Raw genomic sequence first — 21,395 nt, forward strand, 5'->3', positions numbered from 1 at the left:
TGAAAGAGTTAGCCTAGAGTTCTGATTCCCAACCTTTTTAGTTTTTGCCAGAGTTGTGATTTTTGTAATTATTATTAGTGAGAAGGGTCTTTAAATGAAAATATGATTTGTTTTCTGTTTTGTATGTCTCCATAGTCTTTATCACACCATGAGCCCTTAGAGTCATGTCGATACCCCAATGGGGCCTAGTCTAAAGCCGGCCTTTAATGGTTAGTTAATATTTGTTTTTATCCACCACTTTTATCAACCTCAACAAAATAAGGTGAAAATAGAGCGATTGATGTCAGGTGTCTTTTTCTTATGACGCAACTTTTTTCTTTTGTTATATGATTTAAGCTTTTATCAGCAAAAGCTCCACCACAGCAGCTTACCTGTGCACATCGGCCCAGCTCAGTACAGTTGAGATTTTGGAATATTTTCAGAGCTAACTCATACGGCAGCTCGATATCAAAGAAGGGAATGTCGTTGACTTCATTCTGCAAAAGAAAGAAATACAACAAACATGTTATACTGATTTGATTCTGGTCAACCATCATCATCATCATCATCATCATCATCATCATCATCATCATCATCATCATACCAGGTCCTGAATAAGTTGATCCAAAAGCTCTTCTTCTTTCTTGACTTTTCTCTGAGGCTGCTGCTGTTGCTTTTGTTTTTGCTGTAGGGATTTGCTGCAGGCGTTGGTCATGTTTTGATACTGCCTCTTTCTCCTGGTTCTCTCCTCCTGAATCCTGTCCAGCAGGGGACTGGTCCTCCCATCCAGCAAACTCCGTGCAATGGACACATACTCAGGCTGATCCTCTGTATCTGAGGCATCATCAGTGCATTCCCTTTCTGTTAGCTTTGAAGTACTATCGGCTGTGTTGAGATATTTTGAGTCTTCAAAATACCTTTTTCTCAAGTCTCCCTGACCTGACTGACTAGGAACATCCGAGGAAGGGGCACAAACAAGTCGCTCCTCGTCGTTTTTACTCGTTAGTTCTTCTCTCCAACTCTCCCTGAACGCAGCAAGTTCTTCCTCGGCCATATTTCTTAATCATAGTTGATCAAATATAAATTAGCAGGGTTAAAATCGTTATCCTATGTATGTTTTAGTTATATAGAACAGTTTTAATGGTATATCGGCACCGACACCAAAGCGCAAAACAAGCACGTGTCCTTGTATATAAACAGTCCGACGAGGGACAACGGGCTGCTGTTCATAAGTTCCGCTTATTTTCTATTCCGCAGTTTTATTATAGACTCGAACATTTTCATGGCATATATGTGTTTGTTTTTCTTTTTGCCACAACAAGCAATTGTTTTCAATGTGAAAAACATATATTTAATGTTATTGGTTATGTGTGAAAAAACTAAAATAATTGCATATTTTACATTAAACAGAAATACTAAAGAGAACACAATGTCCCAGAGCACCCCACAACAAAGACTCATCGGACCATACCAGACAGGAGAGATTCAAGAGTGAACCATTGTATCTCTCTTTTGGGAAAAGATGATGTAAACCACACACCATGTGACAATGTAATGAATAATACAGTGGATGGGGAGAGAAAGGGAGAGAAAGGGGGGACGCAAACACAGTCAAGGTTTGATGAGAGAAGAGAAGGAGGGTCATATATTATCAAGACGTATAGAGAGACTTGTTGTTCTTTCAGGGAAAGATGTGCTGGCTGCCGATAGACCAGCTTTTGCTCCAGCCCGGTGACACCACCTGCAATGCCCGCCTACCCTCGCCGTGCTCGGTGGCTCAGCTATTGGCTTCTCGCCTGCGGAGGATCGGGGACCAGCTGGAGAAAAGCTGGACGGACGGGGAGACGGAAAGCGGCATTAGCTGTTGCAGAAAGACGGTTAAGGTGACTGGGAAAGGACACCTGAAGAGCTTTCTGTACACTGCTATACACCTCACCGTGCTCGTGCTAGTCGTCGCGAGGCGACACCTGTAGAGCGCGAGGCGGGCACAGTAGCAACAGGTGCGTCAACAGTGTCACTTAATGTTGTATTTGATAAGCTAACCTTTAACCGTAAAGAGCAAAAACAATTAGGCCTACTAAGATATGAAGAAAAAACTGGTATATTATCTTGAAAAAGTTTAATTTGGGCTATGTTGTGTTAAATTGGTTTCGAACGACTGCTGTAAGAGGTTAATTAAAGTGAAAAGAACATGGAAGGCTAATATTTGTGAGCCCGGCTAGACCTTAGACGTTTTTTCATCGTGTTTTGGTTGAGGAAAAAACTACGTTTCTTTGTCTTTCAGATTATTGTGTCAAAAAGAAAAGAAAATATTTATATTCTCCTCAAAGTCTGGAAATGTTTCCATCCCACAACACAGCTCTTCATAAATATCAGAGGGAAAAATTGCACTGACTGCAATCCTAAAATTACACTTAATAACACGTGAACAATGCTCTTTAAACTATCCATTTAAGTTGTAATTGATCTGATTTTACACTTGTCAAGTATTTAGTAATTGTTATGTCTTTAGTCTTGTGAGTATTCTGTCTTAAAACGTGTATGTTTACTGTAACGCAGGGGTACGTTGGTTAGCAGTAATTATCCACAAAAAGCGCATGCAAATGCAAACTAAGTTTAGAATTAATTTAGGTCGCATGATTCATAATGAATATGTTTTTTATTTAGCAATCTTATCAGGTTTTTTTTTATCTGCAGTTCATTTGGTTGGTCTTTGTGTGCTAAAATGTTACTTTTGACAAGGTGCCCATGTTTCTGTCAGGAAAATGTAGGCCTATAACATGTTCCTAAAGGATTTAAACGAGGAAAAAAGTCTAAATAGGAATTGTAAACAAATGCAATCGTTTCCATCGTTATAAACGGCTGTGTTAATTAATAATAACATGTAATGTATGGATATGTTGTGCTAATTACTTTTATTTCTAATATATTATGTAGATGGTGCCTTTAGGAGTACCATACGAGGAACGGCTAACATCATTTGCACTGAAAGCAAGGATGCAGGAGTCTGAGGAGGCGGTCATGAATGGAGGTGTGCAGCGAATATGACCCACAAAGGGAGAGGAAGCAGCGGATTTAAAAGCGTGTTTCAGGGTCGGAACTTTAAGACTGAATAAACTCAATGTGTCATGAAGACTTCCTTAGGCCATGGCAGTTTTATAACGAGCTGACAGTGACACACTGAACCCTCAGCAAGCCCGTCCTGCACCCATGTGCCTCTCCGACTCTGTCATCCCAGTTACAAAACGGTGATGTAATGCTCCCCTGGTGGTGTGCAGGGAAAATCTTACGAATACAACTAATTTGACTTCCACCGCACCCACCACGATGTGAGTGCACAATGACAGAGGTTAGACTGATTCAACCTTCAAATGTATGTTAAGCTACAGTTAAGGCTAAGTTAAATAAGCTAAGTGTAAACATGTAAATACTGAGAGGATGAATGTTTTTATAGATGTTTTCTACAGTGTTTAGATGATGTTTAAACATTCTTCTGTGCTTTATTATAATTATCAGTTGGGGGCAGTGTTAAGTGGCTTTTTGTCTTAAAGATACAGGACCTGTTCATAGGAAGCTATGCTGTTAATGCTGTCTGTGATACTGGAAATAAGCTTCCTCTGATATATCAAGTGTAATGTGAGCAGCATTTCTGGAACTGTCTTTTATAAAGTGTGTGTTATTTATACTAATTAAATATTTCATATGGATTTTTAATAATTGATAATAAAATGTTTCTGAAGTAAATTGTCTGCAGGTGTCATTACAAAAAAACAAGAAATACACTTGACAAAGTAAGCTAAAGTGCTTTAATTTAAATCTGAAAAACCTGCAATGCATTTTGCATTAAAGTCATGTGGTATACAATGCAACCCAAGGATGAATTGTTCTAAATGTAATGATTCAAAATAAAAATATTCAAAACGATGAAAAATGAAAGTTTCCGAAGATTTGGCAAAGATTATCAGACATGAGTTCCCAATCTCAACGCAAATGAAAATATAAGTAAGTCAAATATTAATAATTATTATAAAAAAATGTTATGATTGTGTTGTCGTGCTTCACCATAAACAATTACACTATGTAAAGTCTGCTTATCAAACAGCCACACACCACCTTACATAATGAAAGTCTGAATTACCTTATCATTTGCTTACCAAGAGCCTGTTTTTACCTACAGGACAAACGCTCAAACTGATTTTCACAATCATTCTTTTTTTTTTTCTAAGTAAAACATCAAATGTTTTCCATTTATTGCAAGCTATAAACAGTGATGCAAACACAGGTATGGTGAAAAAAGAGAGAACTATTCGAAGCAGAAAAAAAACAGCGTATACCATCTGACAAAGGCCTGTACTATAATGCTTCAATTAACTGGCTATTCTTTATAATATAATCGGATCAATAGGAGACAGAGATGTTAAGTTATAAATAAAGGGTTTTTATTATTATTTACGGCAGGGGTGGGGAACCTTTCTTTTTTAATTCTCCACGAATTACAGAAGTCACCCAAATCAGCTTTAAAAAAGCGGGAGGCGCCGAAAAGCGACTAATTTGCATCAATGTATAAACCAAATCAAATTACGTTAAAGTTATTGTATAATTAAAAAAAAGAGTAGTAAAGACAGTATGTATGATGAAATCATAAAGTATAAAAAAGTGGTACATTTACAACAAATACAGCATGAATACTGTGACCATTTACATTATCACCACACTAAATCTAATTAATATTCTTGTTACAATCGTGTTTTTAGTGACCTTTGATGATCACAGTAAACAAAAGTTGCAAAGCCTGTGTCCATTGTGATTTAACGATGGTCCAATGGTGACACTAACAATTGTCCTAGCTTTGCGTTTCTTTTAAGTGATGTTGAGGATTTTGTTTGTGCATGTGGCTTAATTAGATGCTCAATCTGCCTTCACTGAAATTATTGTGTTCAACATCTGTTTGGGTCTTTTAAAATGGCTTCAAAACTAATCTTCCCTATAGGGTGTGTTACTGCAGTTAGGCCTGCCCTGACTTGAAGAGTTACCGCACTAAGATAATAAGATAAAAGATGACCCGGCATTGTCTAACTTGCATCTCAGCACCATCATATCTCTGTTTGCGTGTCAGAGCTCAGTAGATCTGGAAGTGAGCCGAGGTCGTGCCGTCCTTCCAGCAGCGCAGGGTCTCAATGACGGTGGAGCGACACAGCGGACATGTTCTCTCCCGATCAAACCACAAGCAGAGGCACTCCTCACAGAACACGTGCTGGGGGGGGGGGGGGGTTCCAGAGAAGAAGAAACAACATTTATCTCTAAAATCTCTTGTTCAAATCCTCTTTACATCTTTGACTGTTGTTTTTTAGATATTATTGTAAATTATGAATGACACATACAATTTCGGAGCTTATTTTTTAGCAAGAGCACTAACTAGTAGCTGATACTGACCTTTGACCTCCCTTCCAAGATCACAGTTATGATCAAATTATAGTAGCACTAGCATGCAATTGTTGTTTTCTTTCCAATTTATACTTGAAGAGTAACAGCTGAAAGTAGTCGGACTGGATTCACTTCTGACCTATCAGCAGTGACAGTGACTCATCAGTAGTGCTGGCTGTTTTCAGAGGCTCAACAGCCTTTAACTAAGATACTGAGGTCTTACCTGACAGAGAAGGGCTATGGGGTCTCTGAAATCTGCCTGGCAAATCGCACAGACATCCCCCGCCTCGCTGCACTGCTGACTGCCCGCCCTCACGCCATAATTCTGGATCAGACACAAAAAAGAGTGACAATTAAAAAAGGTTTTAAACTCTTCCAGATATATTCTGAATTCTATATGCAAAAACACAGCGTTGAGTATATGGGTTTGTTTGTTTATTGATGTGAAGGGTGTAAAATTAATCTAAATCTGACCTGGGAGCTGCAGAGCATGACGAAGGCCTTGCGTATGGCGGACACACGTCCACAGATGTCGAAGGACTGCAAAACAATAAAGCAACTCTTCACAAGTGGTCCTATTTCTTTGTATTTCATATATGAAATTGCAGTATTTTGATGATGGGGCTGCATAAAATGTTAAGGGATTACCGAAGTTCATCTGGTGGGGTATGAAATGCAGTAGAATTTAAAACATTTTACACAAAATCACCACGATCAGCCTCATGGTGGTGCTTTATGAAAAATCATATCATCAAAGTATGTATATGGCTCAACCTCTTGGACCATAAATGTCATTTTAATAATTGTATCTCAATCCAGCCAGTCTGGACCAGGGGCGGATTGGAGGGAAAAAGTGGCCCGGGGATTAATTGACAGACAGGCCCACTTAATGCGCGGCATGTATCGGCCGGCCAGCGACGAAAGTATGTTACTTAACAAAAAACACTATGCATTTAAATGTTATTTTAGACCTTTATTCATATAGTAATCACATTACCTGAGCCCTTGAGTTGCCTAGAGCAAAAATAGTTACAGCATATATTTAGTGATTTTAATGTTAACAGATCATTGATGCAATAACATTTGGACCCAATTTGCCTGACTTGACACATGGAATAAAACATGGGCGTAGGAAGCATCCTCAATGTGGGTGAGACAATTTAACAGGTGGTGTGGGCAGGTGATGGGCCTCACCTCCTTTAGAGGGGTCCGGGGGGTCCCCCGGGAAGATATTTTTTTAAATGTTGAAGTTAAATGCATCAATCTGGTAAACTTTGAGAGCAAAATTAGGGACTAATTTTGGATATATCTCTCAACACCCATATGAACAGATTTACAGATTGGAGGCAAAAGTGACCCAAAACAATAAACCTGCTAGCTAACTAGCCTAAACTCAGTAACAGAATGTGGGCAACACGTTCTTCTCCACCGCCGCGCGACCTCTGAGTCAGACGTCACTTCCCCCTTTTCTATCCTACGGGTACAGCCACTCCCCCTGAACCCCGTTTCCCTGTCAACCCCCCCCCCCCCCCCTCCCCTATGCAAGCCCCTCCCTCTGAACCAAGGGCTCGCTACAATACTGTATACTGTATACACAAACTATACAAACACGCCTTTACGCTTTGGAGCTTGTTTATCCATCTTTAAGCAACTTCCAGCTAGGTCTCTCAGTCACTCACTCCTGATCGTTCACTGCGCAGTGACAGCTGCTACGGGCCTGATGTGTGAAAGTGAAACTATCTGATGGATAGAAGTAGAACATAGGTAGCCTATCAAACGGCCCAGCCCAGCCCTGTAGGGTGTGGGCCCCTCCAGGGAGTGGCCAGAACACTTGCAAATGTGGGCCGGTAGTATTTAGGCATTTAATTTGTTTTTGTTTTGGCCCTCCAGCCCACGCACAGCACCGGCCCACCGGGAAAACTCCCGGTATTCCCAATGGCCAGTCCGCCCCTGGTCTGGACCAAAGTGTTGGACCACTTCGATCAACAGCTTCCCTTTAGCCACACCACCTGCTTAATATAAGCAGCAAGAAGTCGGCACCTGTTCCACAGAATCTCACTTAAGTTTCATTTCCCATCAGATTCACCGATAGCATGACAACACTGAATCAACCCCGGATGCACATCATCACACACTCAAATTCAGACTATTAAGTCCTTATCTTGGAAACGTAATAACACAAACAGAGGTAAACCCACACACAGACACAGGAAACTGTCCATTCATTTCAAAACAAGCCCATAATTAAAAATGACATCCGCTGTCATCACAGGAGTATTGACAAAAAGCATTTTATAAATATTTAAGTAATGATTCTATTGCCGTGCTTATACCATAAAAAATGTTCATTATGTAAGTCTGGGTATCTAACAGCCACACACAACCTTACAATTGCTAATCAAAATCAAACTCTAAATAACCTCATCATTTGCTAACTAAGAGCATACAGAAAGGACTAAAGAAATGGTAAAACATCCTTTTTCTTTCATTTCTAGCATTGCAAAACTAAAAAACAAATCAAATTATGTTAAATAGCAATTGAATTGTTTTATTATAGACAGTATGTATATATGGCAAAATCATCAAGTATGCATAAAATAGCCCCACCACTAGCTTTATATAAACAACAACAAGTTAGCACCTGTTCCAAAGAATCTCACACCATCAGATTTGTGTGACACAAAGAGCATTTCAACAATGGAATCACATCATCACACTCATATATTGACACGTTAAAATAAATGTGGTCTATAATCGTCACGCAAGCCCACACACACTTGAGAACACATGATAGTGACAATATCAGGGTGTAAATATGTTCAGCATTGCATCATTTCAGTTTAATTCAGCATACAGAAGTTTCACTACTTCCATTTTCCTAGAATCTCTGTGATGACTCGAAACTGACACATGGCTCTAAAAAAAACCTTTTCTCAATAAGTCTTTTTAAGTTTTATAGTAACTGGAATTGCTGTAACTATTTTTCCCTTTACTGATGACACACTTCAACTTATTGTGTTTAAAACCCAGGCCTGGACGTTGTAGTATAAATAGTACATCTTTTATAAATAGTATTGCCATGAATTCCTGAAAACATTCATGCTCCTGGAACTACATTTTGACCCGCGTGACCCCGCTCGTCTTGCACCACTTCTAATAATAAGAAACCAAAGCAGCCTCCAGTAAGACTCTTAGGGTAACAATATCACCATTATGTCAATTATTATTTCCAAAACATTCCTGTTGTTAGGAGTAACATACACCGTAGGCACTTACACTTTAAGTAGAATAATCATATTGTAGGTCCTTCACTTGTCTCTTCATCTGTTGTCAGATGTATTCTGATGAATTAAGCACATTTTTTGTAGTCTGTATTTGCACTCTCTCATCAGATTTTGAGAGATGAGGTAGAAAAATAACATTAGCCGTGCTCAACATTTCTCTGCTGTGCACTGATTACCTTGCAGAGGCTGTAGATGATGATGAGTGTGGCTCCCAGGAAGTAGCTGTTTGACGGGTCTTCTCCCATGATGTACTTGTACCACAGCTGGATGGGGACCAGGGCCCGAAACAGCTGGCTCAGCTCCTCGATCAGCAGGTAGAACTTACCCTGGACAAACAAGCAATGTTAGAAATTAAAGAACACCTCTCTAAATGCTCCAATCAAACTGTGAGTTTAATGTGCCCCAATTTATTATTTTTAGACAAACAAAACAACAAAACAAAAGCATCCTTTTTCAGACTTCAACACAAAAAAGAAAAAAAGAAAAGTGACACAACATGTGTGTCTTTCTTTGAAGCACTCACTAACTGTCCAAAAAGCCGAAAAGGCTTCGGGGCCCTCTTCTATCTAGTCAAGAGCAGTGCGGTATTAAAAGCTTAAAACAGCATGCCTCCAGCCCAAACATGGCTGCTGTCCAGAGCTCCACAGTTTCACAGCAGTAGATGCAATTTCCTCACACTGCAAGGGAAACTGGCAGCGACTCTTTCCACCTGCTACCCAGTGCCCACATTAAACCCAAACCCTACGGGGGCTCGCTAGCTTCCTTTAAAAAGGGCCCCTTCCCTAAATAATCACAGAAAATAACTTCTGACTGCCACAAAAGTGTGTCAAGTGAATTGGGGATGGTTAAAAACAGTGGCAACAGGAATGAAGGCAACCTTGATTCCCCGATGGCCCCCGTGGCATCCCAGCTTGCGTAATGACTTCCTGGATGTCGTCTGACAAAGATTGATGACTGTGGGTAAAGAGCCACAAGCAGCCAGGTTGGTCGGGGAGGAAGGCCTCTGCTAGCGGCCAATTCATCTTCCTCATTGTCCCCATCAGCCTCGTATCCCACAGTGCCCATCACACCCACGTAAGAAACTGTCAAATTGAAAGTTTGGACGCCAGCCAAAAAGTTTGAGTAAGCTCCACTGTAGGCCTTGTTGGAGCGGTTTCCTTCTTATTGGGTTTCATTACTTCGGATCTCCCAACTGCATACACTTAAAAATATAACTTTACATTAAAGTCATCTGCAAAGCTGTTGTTATTACAGTTTTATCTCAGTCTATATAGGTACATGGGTTGGGTTAAAATGGTTATGGCCACAAGATCAGTACTGTGATATCCAAATATGCTTTATTAGCCTTCTTCTAAAAAGGTGTCATGGGAGGTTTCTGCCTAACAAGCTTCTTCATTCCTTATACAACAATTCTAACGCTGATATTTTAAAACAGCTTAAAGAGGCCCTGCCTTTTGGGGGTTTCCTTCCCTGTAGTGTGTTATAGAGGTCTTGGTGCATGTAAATGGTCTGCAAAGGCTAAAATCCCAAAGTTCCATCGAGGCAGTTTCTCTCCCAGCCCCCCGCCTCGAATGCCTTCATTGGACTCCTCTGTTTACTTAGTAACATAATGACATTACGAAGTAACACTCGCGCTTCTATTGGCTCATGCTACTACAAATTGTACGATGTGACGATGGGATATTTCTAACACATCTTCAAGCAGTTTACCAATCACAACAGAGACAGCCAGCTAACCAATCGGAGCAGACTGGGCTCTGGTTTCAGACAGAGGGTGAAAAGAGCTGCTGCAGCACAGGCAGTATGAGCAATTAAAAGACCTCTTTGAACATTAAAGCAGGTAAACATGTCACAGTAAACTCACAAAATACAATTATGAAACCTGAAAATAAGCATAAAATGTCCTCTTTAAATCGTTCATTGTGTACATCATATTTATTTCCTAGCAGTCTACTTCACTGCTACATTTGTTGCTGCTCTACCGACAACAAAACTGCTGATCATTCAGTAGAAAAAACAGCAGGATGTTAATTGCTGCCTGCATGTGTGCAGAAAACAAAACTGGGACCAACTTAGTTTCAGTTGTTACCCATCCTGTATTTTCAATTGTATTCACCTTCACTGAGTTCTTCCTTTATTTATTCCAAACCAAACATTTACATTTGACTAAGTCAGAATGTAATAAGACTTAAATGATGAGAAGGTTATCAAGCAAAAACGTATGAATGCACATTAATCAGTTATAAATAATTTAAAATAAATAATTACTCTTACCCTTTCTTGAGTCATGCCCTTACTTAGCATTAGAAAAAACACAGATTGACGTTAGGCCAACCACATTTTGGAACGAAAGTGTATACCAAAAGACTCAGACACTTATTTACATTTTTTTTGTTGATAAACAGTTGATATGAAGACTCAAAGCCTTCAAAAACAAAGCTGTCATGGAACTTCTGTAAGCGTGTCTGCAATTACTTGAACAGACTTGCACTAATTATGTAGGTTCATTAGTGTATCTGCCATTGGATGCAGTAATGAAGACATGCTATAGGCTGATTACTTGAGTTCATGGAGTTCAGGAATAGACAAGACTGTTTAGCCTTTATATTACAATACACTGATAATGCAATTTGGGACTGTGAAGCTACATGTGACGCATAAAAACTGTACAATTCTGTTCGTGTGTGTGTGTGTGTGTGTGTGTGTGTGTGTGTGTGTGTGTGTGTGTGTGTGTGTGTGTGTGTGTGTGTGTGTGTGTGTGTGTGTGTGTGTGTGTGTGTGTGTGTGTGTGTGTGTGTGTGTGTGTGTGTGTGTGTGTGTGTGTGTGTGTGTGTGTGTGTGTGTGTAGGGTACAGGTAATGGTCGAGCTCTAGGGAGGGATGACCTCACCCATAGAACCCCCTCGAGGGCAAATGAGCTCAGTTGCTGGCTGCCATGGTTCTGATAGGCCTGTAGGTCTGTTTATCAGTGGAAAATGTAATCCTAATACTTGTAACCCCCCCCCCCCACCCCATCTCCAACCAACACACATACACACACCAGGAATATGAGCAGCACCTGTATGATAATCAAAGTATGTGTTGTGTTTGTGTGCGTGTGTGTGTGCGAGCGTGGTAATATTCCATTGCCTCAGGCCAGACTAACCACGCTCACAGAAACCCATGTTGCACACGCTCACCCAAGGAGTACCATTTAAAACCTTATGAATACAAAACAGTTTCACACTGTGACCCTGTGGCACTTTCTGCACTCGGTGGAGTATTTCATCATGGCTGAGCAGGTTTTCTTTAATTATCTAGAAAGTTAGACAACTTTGTAAGTGAACTTCCTGTGACTTATATCATGGTCTTCATGATTTATGGATAAGGCTGTATACCTGAAACTCAGATTAAATGATGGTAAAGTGCCACACAAGGTCTTCCTCCTACATGTTCAGTAATGTGTTACAATTATAAATCAAGCCCTTTTAACAGCATTTACTGTTAAACAGCTGTAAATTGAAGAATTACATTATATAACCTGAGTTTTAAACCAAGGTTTTCTGGCATATTTTTGCTGTCTGATCACAAGTACAAAAGTTAAGCCATAACTAGTTTGGCAAAAAGCTCAAAACATTTATAACATTTGGGGAAATGTTAAAATGCACGTAATTAGAGCTGATATTAACAATACATTTTATTATGTCTTAACAAAGATATTTGTTGTATTGTCTTCTTAAAATGTCTTTGCATTTTTGCGTGATGATATAAAATGTTTAATCAACCTACAAAAAGAAAACTAAACAAATGTGTCAATTATTTCAACACACACATTGTTAAGAGGTCAAACTAATGTATTAAATTTGCTAATGCATGTGTGATTGTTAAATGTACAGGAATAGGATATAGTTATAATTTATGGGTATAGTTTGACTGCGTGTCCCATGCAAAAGATGAATAATAAAATCACATGTCCTCTAGATCAGTGGTTCTCAAGTCGTCAGGCCTAGGGACACACTTTTTCCTTTGTCAATAAATCGCGACCCGAAATTTTGAACCACTCAAATCTATTCAACAAAAAATCGTGCAGTAATATATTCGCTTTTCAGCATATATTATTAATTAAAGTGAAGTATAGTGCATATATCCCTTCACAGAACTAAAGTATGCTTTTAAAAAAGGTTTAATGAGATGATGGAATCAAAGCTGAACTGTATAACATAAAAAGGCACACATGCTGAAAACCCAACCCCAGAAGGGTGGGTCTGGGAGGATTCTCCCCAAGGAGATCTTTAGAAATACTAACATATAAACTACGCATTCTGGTACACTCTGAGAAGAAAATAAATAAATCTATTACTACCCGACATATTAATAATATTTTATGCCATTGTTTGTGTTTCACTTTGTTCTGACAGCTGAACTTACTGCTCCATGCAGAGAGAAGAGCAAAGAGGAGATAGTCTGTGTGAATAACTTTAAATTATGGGTAAGGGTAGACAGCTCTCATTGTTCTGTGACCTGTCAATCATCAAACCGGGGGTCATATTTCATCATGTGTTCATTTTTATCTGAAGTTGTACCCATGGATGTATAAAGAATAGTTCTACCGCAAAGTTATTCTCCGTGCGGACTTCCGGCAACAATCTTGATTCTGATTGGCCAGAAGACTCGAAAAAACATCAGCAAAGATGTTTTATTGAGAAGATGATCACTACGTGACAGAAGTTTTCCAAACCGTTTATGGTCTCCGGTACTTCCAGTCAAACGCCTACTACATGCACAGCGTTAGAAATCAATTTTTCTTTCTTCACTGAAAAATCTGCGACCCACTCGAAACGGGTCCGCGACCCAAAACACCACTGCTCTAGATGTACCGAGGGACAGAGGGATACATGTGGAGTTCTTACCCTTGATTTGAAGGCCAGGAGAATCTTGGGCAAAAAGAGAACAAAGCATTTCAGGCCGATGGTGAAGTACTTGAGGACAAAGTCAGTGATGCCCACGGCCCAGATCAGATCAAAAAACTCAAAGCTGTTCAGGTTGGGCTTGGCAAATATGAGGCTAGAGAAGAAAGGAAAACAACATCTAGGTGAGTTGTAATAGGGAGGTCTGGTGTTTTTCTCTTTGGATGGTGGACTGAAAAGCAACAGAAAGACAAATGCTTAAACGTTCTGGAACCAAAAAAAATGAAATAAACACAAAATACTCACAGGACAAGAGCAGACAAGAACAGGAACGCTCCCTAAAGGAAGTGAAAGTCAAAATAAAATGGCTTACAGAACACAAAATGAGTGGAAAAACCTAAATAAAATCCAAAACAAAAGATGGCACGCAAAGAAAAACACAGCTATTATTAAAATACCTGCTTGTACAGTACACTACCTGAGGTGCAGCTCCTCTTGACTGAATGTGTAATAAATGTACATTATATTCCCTGCAAGGAACATGATGATCCACAGAGCAACCACAACAGAGCGATCCGCCTGGTAACATAAAAGAAACACACAGCTATTTTAGAAAGATAACAATACATTTCTCCACACTTAGACATTTCAATACCAGTAACTGCAATAATTTCACCTTATTAATATGTTCTTAATGAAAAGTTAAAAAAAACAAGACTTAAATACTGATAAACACAAAATCATCAGCCTAAGGGAAGAAAGACTATGTGTTAAGGTGAACGATTGTATATTGCTGCTATAAACAAAGAGGTGTAGAGAAAACAATGAGAAGATATAGAGATGCACTTATTATTCAGTATTTAACATGTTAAGCTGAAAAGAACAGATACCGGTTTGTGTGTTGGAATGTCATTCTGTGACTATAGAAAATATGAAAACTGTCAAATCAACAGAACAATAACAGTTTAATGTATTTTTAAGGTTTTCAAAAACATATTAAGATTGAAATACAGTATTTAAATACCAGCAAAACCAGCAATGAATGATGAATCAAACCTAGCCTGAAACATTTTAAAATGCATTTAAACCATTAGTTTGCCACTTTGTTTCCAGGTGCACAGCTGTTTTATGAACGCTTACTGAGGAGTAGTTACTAATACTTTTTTTTTTTTTTTTTTTTTTTTTAAATGTACATCTTCTGTATGTATGATTGGCCTTTGAGTTGTGGATCAAAGACTTGCTACGTATGTCAGAAGGTGTTTAGAGGCAAAATAAAACATTGTAGTTTTTGTATTTTCTTGGGAAATTTCTTAAGAAATATGAATAAGTCTAGCCTTATCCTTTAATAGACATGTGTCGAAAAACTTAGCGTTAATTCGATCTATGTCTACAGTAAATGTGTATCAGAATTGGCTCAGAAAAAGTAGAGTGTTGGGAATATCTTTAAAACCTGCATCAAACCAGAATTTAGGAAATGTGCGTTTTTTTATACCCGTAATGATACTTGGTGCCTACAAGTGGAATTGGCATAGGCGAAGGTGCTGGCCATGCCCAAACACACAGCAATACCTGCAGGAGAGAGGAGCAACATTATAAGACCTTATGCTTCTGATGATTCTTTGATGTTAGTAATGTAAATAATGTGAGCCACAATATTACTCCACATGCTGGCGTACCTAGCTTATGCTGGAAGCAGACTTTAGCCAGCAGAATGAGGATGAAGGGGAAGCCTCTCTGCAGCCATGTGACCACTGCCTTCAGCTCAGACAGGGCCGGGGCCGGGGTGGAGGGGTCTTCCTGCGCCTCCTCTCTGGAGCTGTCCCTCTCGGAGCCGGCGGCTGTGGTGGCCTGCTGGAGCAGAGAGGAGGTCCTGTGCTGCAGGGGCTGGTGGTGGTGGTGGTAGGGGTGGTGGTGATGGTGGTGGTGGTGGTGCGGAGGTGGCCGAGGGAGGAAAGGTCCACCCTCTGTGCGGTGGGGGCCTCCTTCTTCTCTAGACGACGCAGTCATCTGGATAAAAACTTCAGGGGGAGAGCCCAGGACTAAGCCGGCTGCCTGGAATTGGGTAGAGGAGACGGAGCCGGAGGAGACACCCACAAGGCCGGAGAAGATCTGCTGGGGGGAAGCGGGTGAGTCGGGTTTCAGGCAGTCAAACACACCACCCTCATCCAGGCTGCTGTCTGATCCCAGAGTTTGGCTTCGGCTCCTGGGTGGGAAAAAGGTACATTAAGTGAGGATGTGACTTTTCTGCTAAGCAGGGGCGGATCAACAGGGGGCAGCTGCCCCCCTAACTTTTGTGTCCCTAAAACTGTACTTGTAGAAACAAACCTACACTATGTCCACAAGCTCCTTAAGCAACAAAACAAGCAGTTCATTAATTAAAAGTGAATCATTTTAAATATAATTGTAGGTCCGTTAAAAACGTAGCTATGGCCCTGCATTAAACTATGGAGCGGCGTTCACAGTCCGCGGCTCACACAGCTGCAGAGAGGGAGCGAGCTGTCCCAGCACCTGAAGGTGGATCAGAGCATTTCCCCTTCCACTAGTTTTGTTTTTACTAAGGACGAGAGCTTGAAAAAAAATATTAATAAAACGCTGCCGTTTGAATCGACAGCTTTTAACAGACGGTTGATGTTTGGGACGTCACGTTACAAAATACTACACAGACAGCGCTAAATCCACGAAAATTACACATCAAAACAATGAGGCCAGATCAATGAAACCAGGATACATCCTTTACCATCAAACTGGATCTAAACTGATTTAATATTTATTATGTGCTACTTATTAGCTACATGACCCTAACGTGTAAACTTATACAAGCATTTGCAGGCCAGAGTAGCTGGAGTGATTCAACAACAACACAAAGACATTTCTGAGAAGTGATCAGGATGAGTAGAAAGAGGAAAAGGAAAAGACAGTACACTGAAGAGACCAGGAGGCTCAGAGCAGGAGAAAGCCAGGAAGAGATGAAGAGACCAGGAGGGTCAGAGCAGGAGGAAGAGGAGGAGATGAAGACATTAGTGAAGAAGAATACATGTATGTGAGGAATAAAGATGAAGTGTCAGAAAGAGGGACAGAGGCAGGGATCAGGAGGCAGATGAGACTCCAGCTGGACCACATGGTATGTTTATATTTTCCTTGCATACATATTCCATTACAGCAGCACAATCTAACAGTTCTTAGTATTGAGAAATATTTATTGAAATGTGTTGCTGCACAGGTCACCTTTAGCTTTCTTAAGAGATGGGTGATGTCATTTGTGTACTTAATTATAACTTTAAAATTATAAAAGTACTTTTGCTGTACTTACAGTAAACTGAATTATAGGGTATCATGAGAATGTTCTGCTGTTTTATACTACATTTTAGTTTGTTTGTCTGAACACCTTGTTTCTCTTGTGCATTAAGAACACTTGTGTTAGTGCATGATTTAACAATAAATTATATATATATATATATATATATATATATATATATATAGTATAAAATACCACACAGTGTACGCCCTCCCATGACCTCTTGCCCCCCCCTTTGCCACCCCATGTAAAATGTTTATAGAACCGCCACTGTTGCTTAGGTTTGTGACCAAATCACAAATCCATTGAAGGGTGCTTTGATCAATAATAGAGCTTGGCCTCCACCTTGGAAGCACACTTTTGTTTAATATATGATTTTAAGCATAATTATTAGGATAACCCTTGACGGGAACAAAGACGCCTTGCCAAAACCATTAATAAACAGCTCTAGGCTGAATGCATGTCGAGGGGGGGGAGGCAACATGCATTTGGATGTGTATTTGGGAAAACATATAACTAATTAAAGGTTTCTTGGATTCTTCCCACCTTTCAGGGGGCATGCCATCCGTGTTGCTGCTGTGTCTCCTCTGCATGGCATCACCACATGGCCCAGCCCTGCAATGCAAATCAACATCATCTGTGAGACTGACAGAGAGGCAGGGTGTGAACGTATACATTCAGCTATTCTGCTTATTGTGTGTCTCATTCGTTATACAGTAAACTGAATAACAATATAGACGACATTACCTGAATTAGCACAGTGAATTTCCCCTCAGCTCTTGACATATTTAGTGTCAGGTTTGCTAAGTTGATGATGCTGCTGCTGCAGAAGATGCTCCGACCGTCCAGCTCTAGCTACAAAAAACTTCCGGTATGGCGTCATCGACGTCGCTTATCTACCCAATCAGCGTCCTCCTACCAATCACACCACATCCGCGTTGGAAATTTGTTTTGCAGATGGTGGTTGTCAAATTCTGCTGGATAAACATCACCGTTGGTGCTTGTTTGAAGTAATGTTGGACATTACAGAAGTGTTTTCTTCAAAGGAGGGGAAACTGCGTCACTAGGCTGCATACAAGCTTATTAGTATTTGTTTTTATCAGCAGTGCCTGGCTTATCCAGGACAGAAAGCTAGTGCTAACAGCAGCTAGCTAGCAGACTAACAAAGCAGGCTTTAATGATGAAACACCGTTAACTTGCCTGCATGTCCAACAGTTGACAGTTTTAGCTGTGTCCGAGCATATTTCCTATTTACAGCCATTGCACGTGTAGCGTAATTATCGCTAAGCCTGCAACATGGGTTAGCTAACTCTTCTTGACACTAATAATAAAACGACTTTTCTCTTGGTGTATTTATCACATTTGCTGTCTGATAAAGCTAACAAACGTCAGTAAACAGATACAGTTTTGCTCGGTTATACAGTGTTTGAGCGAGTTTCATCACGTATGCACACATCGTTACATATTCCTGAGAAAAAACGTCAGTCAGGGAGTTGATGCCCCAGGAGGGTTGATGTTTTGGACGGTCACTGTCACCGGACTCCCCCCTAAGAAAGCCATGCTATGATGGTGCTACGGCGGCTACTGAGAAAGCGATGGGTGCTGGGAGTAGTCTTCGGACTGTCTCTCATCTACTTTCTCACCAGCACTCTCAAACAGGTACAGACACTACACTAACACTAAAGCTAATTGGTCCTGGGTACATGTGATTTGTTGATGAAATATCCAGATGGAGGTGTCTTTTTTCTTTTGCACAATAGAAGAAGTCTCCTGAAAGATCAAGGTGCTCTTGCACATTGGTGCAGCCATCCTGTACATGCAATATTGCCTTAAATTAGTCCTGCTTAATATATCATTGTATTGTCTCAATGGCTTTATATACTTAATATTAAGTGACACAAGGACACTGGATAGGAGAGGACAATCTGCTTTACCTCATGAACTGTTGCCATTACATTTTATACAGCCCCTAAAACATATTTAAGTAAATTGTTTTGTCTGATCAATGCGATAAAACCCAAAGATATTCAGTTTAATATCACAGTTTTTTTTTTTAAACAGCCGCAAGTTGACAAGTTGTAACTAGTGAATGTTCTGCATGTTTGCTTAAAGATTAAGAGATTATATTATTTCTGTTTTGATTCTCTATTGACTTACCTAATTGGCTCAGCTCTATCTGATATAAGTCTTACATTTCCGACTTTAAGTCCACTTATTGAGGCAAAAGTCTGCTGCTTAAGACACTGTCTAACATGTGGGATCTTCTTCTTTTCAATAAAAAAATGAATTTTGAGACATTTGAAGTACTCCAACTAATGTCAAAATCAACAGTTTTAATGTCAGCAGCATTATTTCCAAAAATGTCAATTTCTAGTCCTCTTGCATTTTCTCACTTCAAATCTTATCATATTGTCTGACCCTTATTCCAAACTGTGTTAAGTTGGTGTTTAATGGCATTTCATGACCCTGTGTGTATTTTGCAGGAGGAGCGGACCATTCGGGACCGCACGCTCTTAGAGGTCAGAGATCCAGACCATCGCATCCCATGGAAAGTCCGTTTTAACTTGGGCAACAGCAGCCGGCAGATCACTCAGTGCAGGAACTCCATCCAGGGCAAGGCGCTGCTCACAGACGAACTTGGTGAGTAATGCAGCAGCTACCACTAAACCTGGTAACATCGCGGCTCGGTGAGACCATTTCGTTTTCTCTAATCAATATCTATGCTTATCTTATATGTTTTACAGGATACGTCTGTGAGAGAATAGACTTGCTAGTGAACGGCTGCTGTAACGTCAATGCGCCCAGCTCCAGGCAGTACATCTGTAAGAGCTGCCTGGCCAACGGCTGCTGTAGCGTCTATGAGTATTGCGTGTCTTGCTGCCTCCAGCCTGATAAGGTAATCTGTCCCATCAAGGGTGCTCAGGGGCCTGGGTTATGACTGTCATTTAAAAAAAGTCCAAATGCTGCATCTTGCAAAACGTTTGCATGATCATAAAGTGCACATTTTTAGATACTTTAGCCCTCAATATTTACCAAAGAAAGAAACAGGTTAAACAGATTTGACTTATTCTCACCCTCTTATCTGTGTGCTCGTCTTCAGCAACCTCTCCTTGAGCGCTTCCTGAATCGTGCAGCTGAAGGTTTCCAGAATCTCTTCACCGCCGTGGAGGATCATTTCGAGCTTTGCCTGGCCAAGTGCAGGACCTCTTCACAAGTATGTTATGAGACCAACAGCAATGTAAATGTCCAAGTCTGACAGAGCACAATCCTATCTTTATATAAACACAGACATTTGCCTGAAATCTTCCATTTGAGTTGTTTTTACTCTAAGCATAATTTGTGAACATTTCTCACAGATACACAACCTTTGAAGATGCACTGATAAGTCAACATTTCACAAATACTGTTTACTGTATATTGGTTTTCTTGGGACAGTAAAAGCTAGAAAAAAGATATGCGCTACACTTTCCTACATGTTTAACTATGATTCATTGAATGAGGATTTTAAATACATTTTTATTTTCCTCTTTATAAATATTATTATTTTTGATTGATATCATACATAGATTCTTAAGAGATAGAAAACACACATTTAAATCCATTCAACCCTCTTGACATTTGCTCTTCCTGACATAAATTGCTTACAAAATCTAAATTTTAAACGTTTTCTTATTTTTATTGTCGATCTCTTTCGATAAGAGGATCAAACAAACTCTTCAAATCATGGTTTTATCGTTACTCGAGCTTAATAAATGTTGTTATCTATGAAATTCCTGATTCATCAAAAATGTTATATTTTAAGTTAACCCTACTTTTCTTTATAATTATATTAAATGAATTCATTAAGCTGTCTAATCTTTTTCCCTCTCATTTAGAGTGTTCAGCATGAGAACACTTATCGAAACCCTCAAGCAAAGTACTGCTACGGAGAGAGTCCTCCAGAGCTCCTTCCTGTCTGAGCATTTTACTTCCTTCTCAAGTTAAGCAAGTTCAGAGCGTCCCTGTTTGGACACCCCAAGGTGCTTGGAGAAGAGACTCAGCTAATGAACTGCCTTCTTGGACAAGTTTTGCATTATTGGGACAAAGAAATGGAAACCTCCAAGGCCGACCCCATAATGGACAAATGCTGTATGTGATTTGATTATTTACACTTCATAAGTGCATAGAATGCTTCATTCATTCATCCGTGATGATCATCAGGTCTACGTAGCAGGCAGCTCCTCCATCAGGATTCACTTCAAACCGGTTCATGTCATCATCATAGTTTTCATTTTTTTTAAAGTAAGATCTGGTTCATGTTTTGTTGAATCATAACAACAGAAAATAATGTGTCATTACTTTTGTGTGTAGTGCATGCATATGAAACCGCTATTTAATAAAAGTGACTGTGAAATGAAATGGGTTCTCAGTTCTGCTTTTTATAAATGGTGGCATTTTGAATGTTCCTGTTACTGGTCCAATTAGCAGTTCAATACTAGAGTTCCCTAGAGTTAGTACTTTATCAAAATAAAGAATATGCTATAATGAA

The 21,395-nt window shown here is 39.9% G+C and overlaps 3 protein-coding genes across 5 annotated transcripts in view; 1 reads left to right on the forward strand and 2 right to left on the reverse strand.

The window, feature by feature from the left end:
• fbxw8 (F-box and WD repeat domain containing 8) overlaps positions 1-1,174 on the reverse strand; it is a 29,651-nt gene extending 28,477 nt beyond the window's left edge. Inside the window, exons 1-2 of the mRNA XM_079686813.1 lie at positions 584-1,174; positions 372-476 (exon numbers count right to left, since the gene is read on the reverse strand). Of these exons, the coding sequence (XP_079542939.1) occupies positions 372-476; positions 584-1,033 (555 nt within the window). The 5' untranslated portion in view covers positions 1,034-1,174. The remainder of the gene's footprint in view (positions 1-371; positions 477-583) is intronic.
• A 3,227-nt stretch (positions 1,175-4,401) lies between these two features.
• rnft2 (ring finger protein, transmembrane 2) lies at positions 4,402-17,739 on the reverse strand. 3 transcript variants are annotated; one of them, XM_079686816.1, is made up of 11 exons: positions 17,615-17,739; positions 17,414-17,482; positions 15,249-15,775; positions 15,065-15,141; positions 14,051-14,151; positions 13,576-13,729; positions 8,864-9,013; positions 5,878-5,943; positions 5,627-5,728; positions 5,413-5,542; positions 5,096-5,233 (listed from the first exon to the last, which is right to left on the reverse strand). In XM_079686816.1, the coding sequence occupies exons 2-10, from the start codon at positions 17,458-17,460 to the stop codon at positions 5,450-5,452; spliced, it is 1,317 nt and encodes a 438-aa protein (XP_079542942.1). In that variant the 5' UTR covers positions 17,461-17,482; positions 17,615-17,739; the 3' UTR covers positions 5,096-5,233; positions 5,413-5,449. The 3 variants fall into 3 exon arrangements, with proteins under 3 accessions (XP_079542940.1, XP_079542941.1, XP_079542942.1); XM_079686814.1 differs by lacking the exon at positions 5,413-5,542 and having other exon boundaries at positions 4,402-5,233; positions 17,615-17,737; XM_079686815.1 differs by having other exon boundaries at positions 5,091-5,542.
• A 71-nt stretch (positions 17,740-17,810) lies between these two features.
• spring1 (SREBF pathway regulator in golgi 1) lies at positions 17,811-21,265 on the forward strand. Its single transcript, XM_079686819.1, has 5 exons — positions 17,811-18,526; positions 19,351-19,507; positions 19,612-19,763; positions 19,968-20,081; positions 20,743-21,265. The coding sequence occupies exons 1-5, from the start codon at positions 18,431-18,433 to the stop codon at positions 20,824-20,826; spliced, it is 603 nt and encodes a 200-aa protein (XP_079542945.1). The 5' UTR covers positions 17,811-18,430; the 3' UTR covers positions 20,827-21,265.
• The last annotated feature ends 130 nt before the right edge of the window (positions 21,266-21,395 follow it).

This window comes from Notothenia rossii (genome assembly GCF_949606895.1).
Source record: "Notothenia rossii genome assembly, chromosome: 6".
In the NCBI taxonomy this organism is placed as follows: Eukaryota; Metazoa; Chordata; class Actinopteri; order Perciformes; family Nototheniidae; genus Notothenia; species Notothenia rossii.

What these genes read in the sequence shown, in the direction of transcription:
- rnft2 (XM_079686814.1), bottom strand. Translation starts at nt 17,460, where the DNA reads ATGCAGAGGAGACACAGCAGCAACACGGATGGCATGCCCCCTGAAAG. An exon ending in TCATCTACAGCCTCTGCAAG is followed by an intron (nt 5,944 to 8,863) that starts GTAATCAGTGCA and finishes ATTGTTTTGCAG; the next exon opens with TCCTTCGACATCTGTGGACG. An exon ending in TCATGCTCTGCAGCTCCCAG is followed by an intron (nt 5,729 to 5,877) that starts GTCAGATTTAGA and finishes TGTCTGATCCAG; the next exon opens with AATTATGGCGTGAGGGCGGG.
- spring1 (XM_079686819.1), top strand. Translation starts at nt 18,431, where the DNA reads ATGATGGTGCTACGGCGGCTACTGAGAAAGCGATGGGTGCTGGGAGTA. An exon ending in GCTGCTCACAGACGAACTTG is followed by an intron (nt 19,508 to 19,611) that starts GTGAGTAATGCA and finishes TATGTTTTACAG; the next exon opens with GATACGTCTGTGAGAGAATA. An exon ending in GCTGCCTCCAGCCTGATAAG is followed by an intron (nt 19,764 to 19,967) that starts GTAATCTGTCCC and finishes GCTCGTCTTCAG; the next exon opens with CAACCTCTCCTTGAGCGCTT.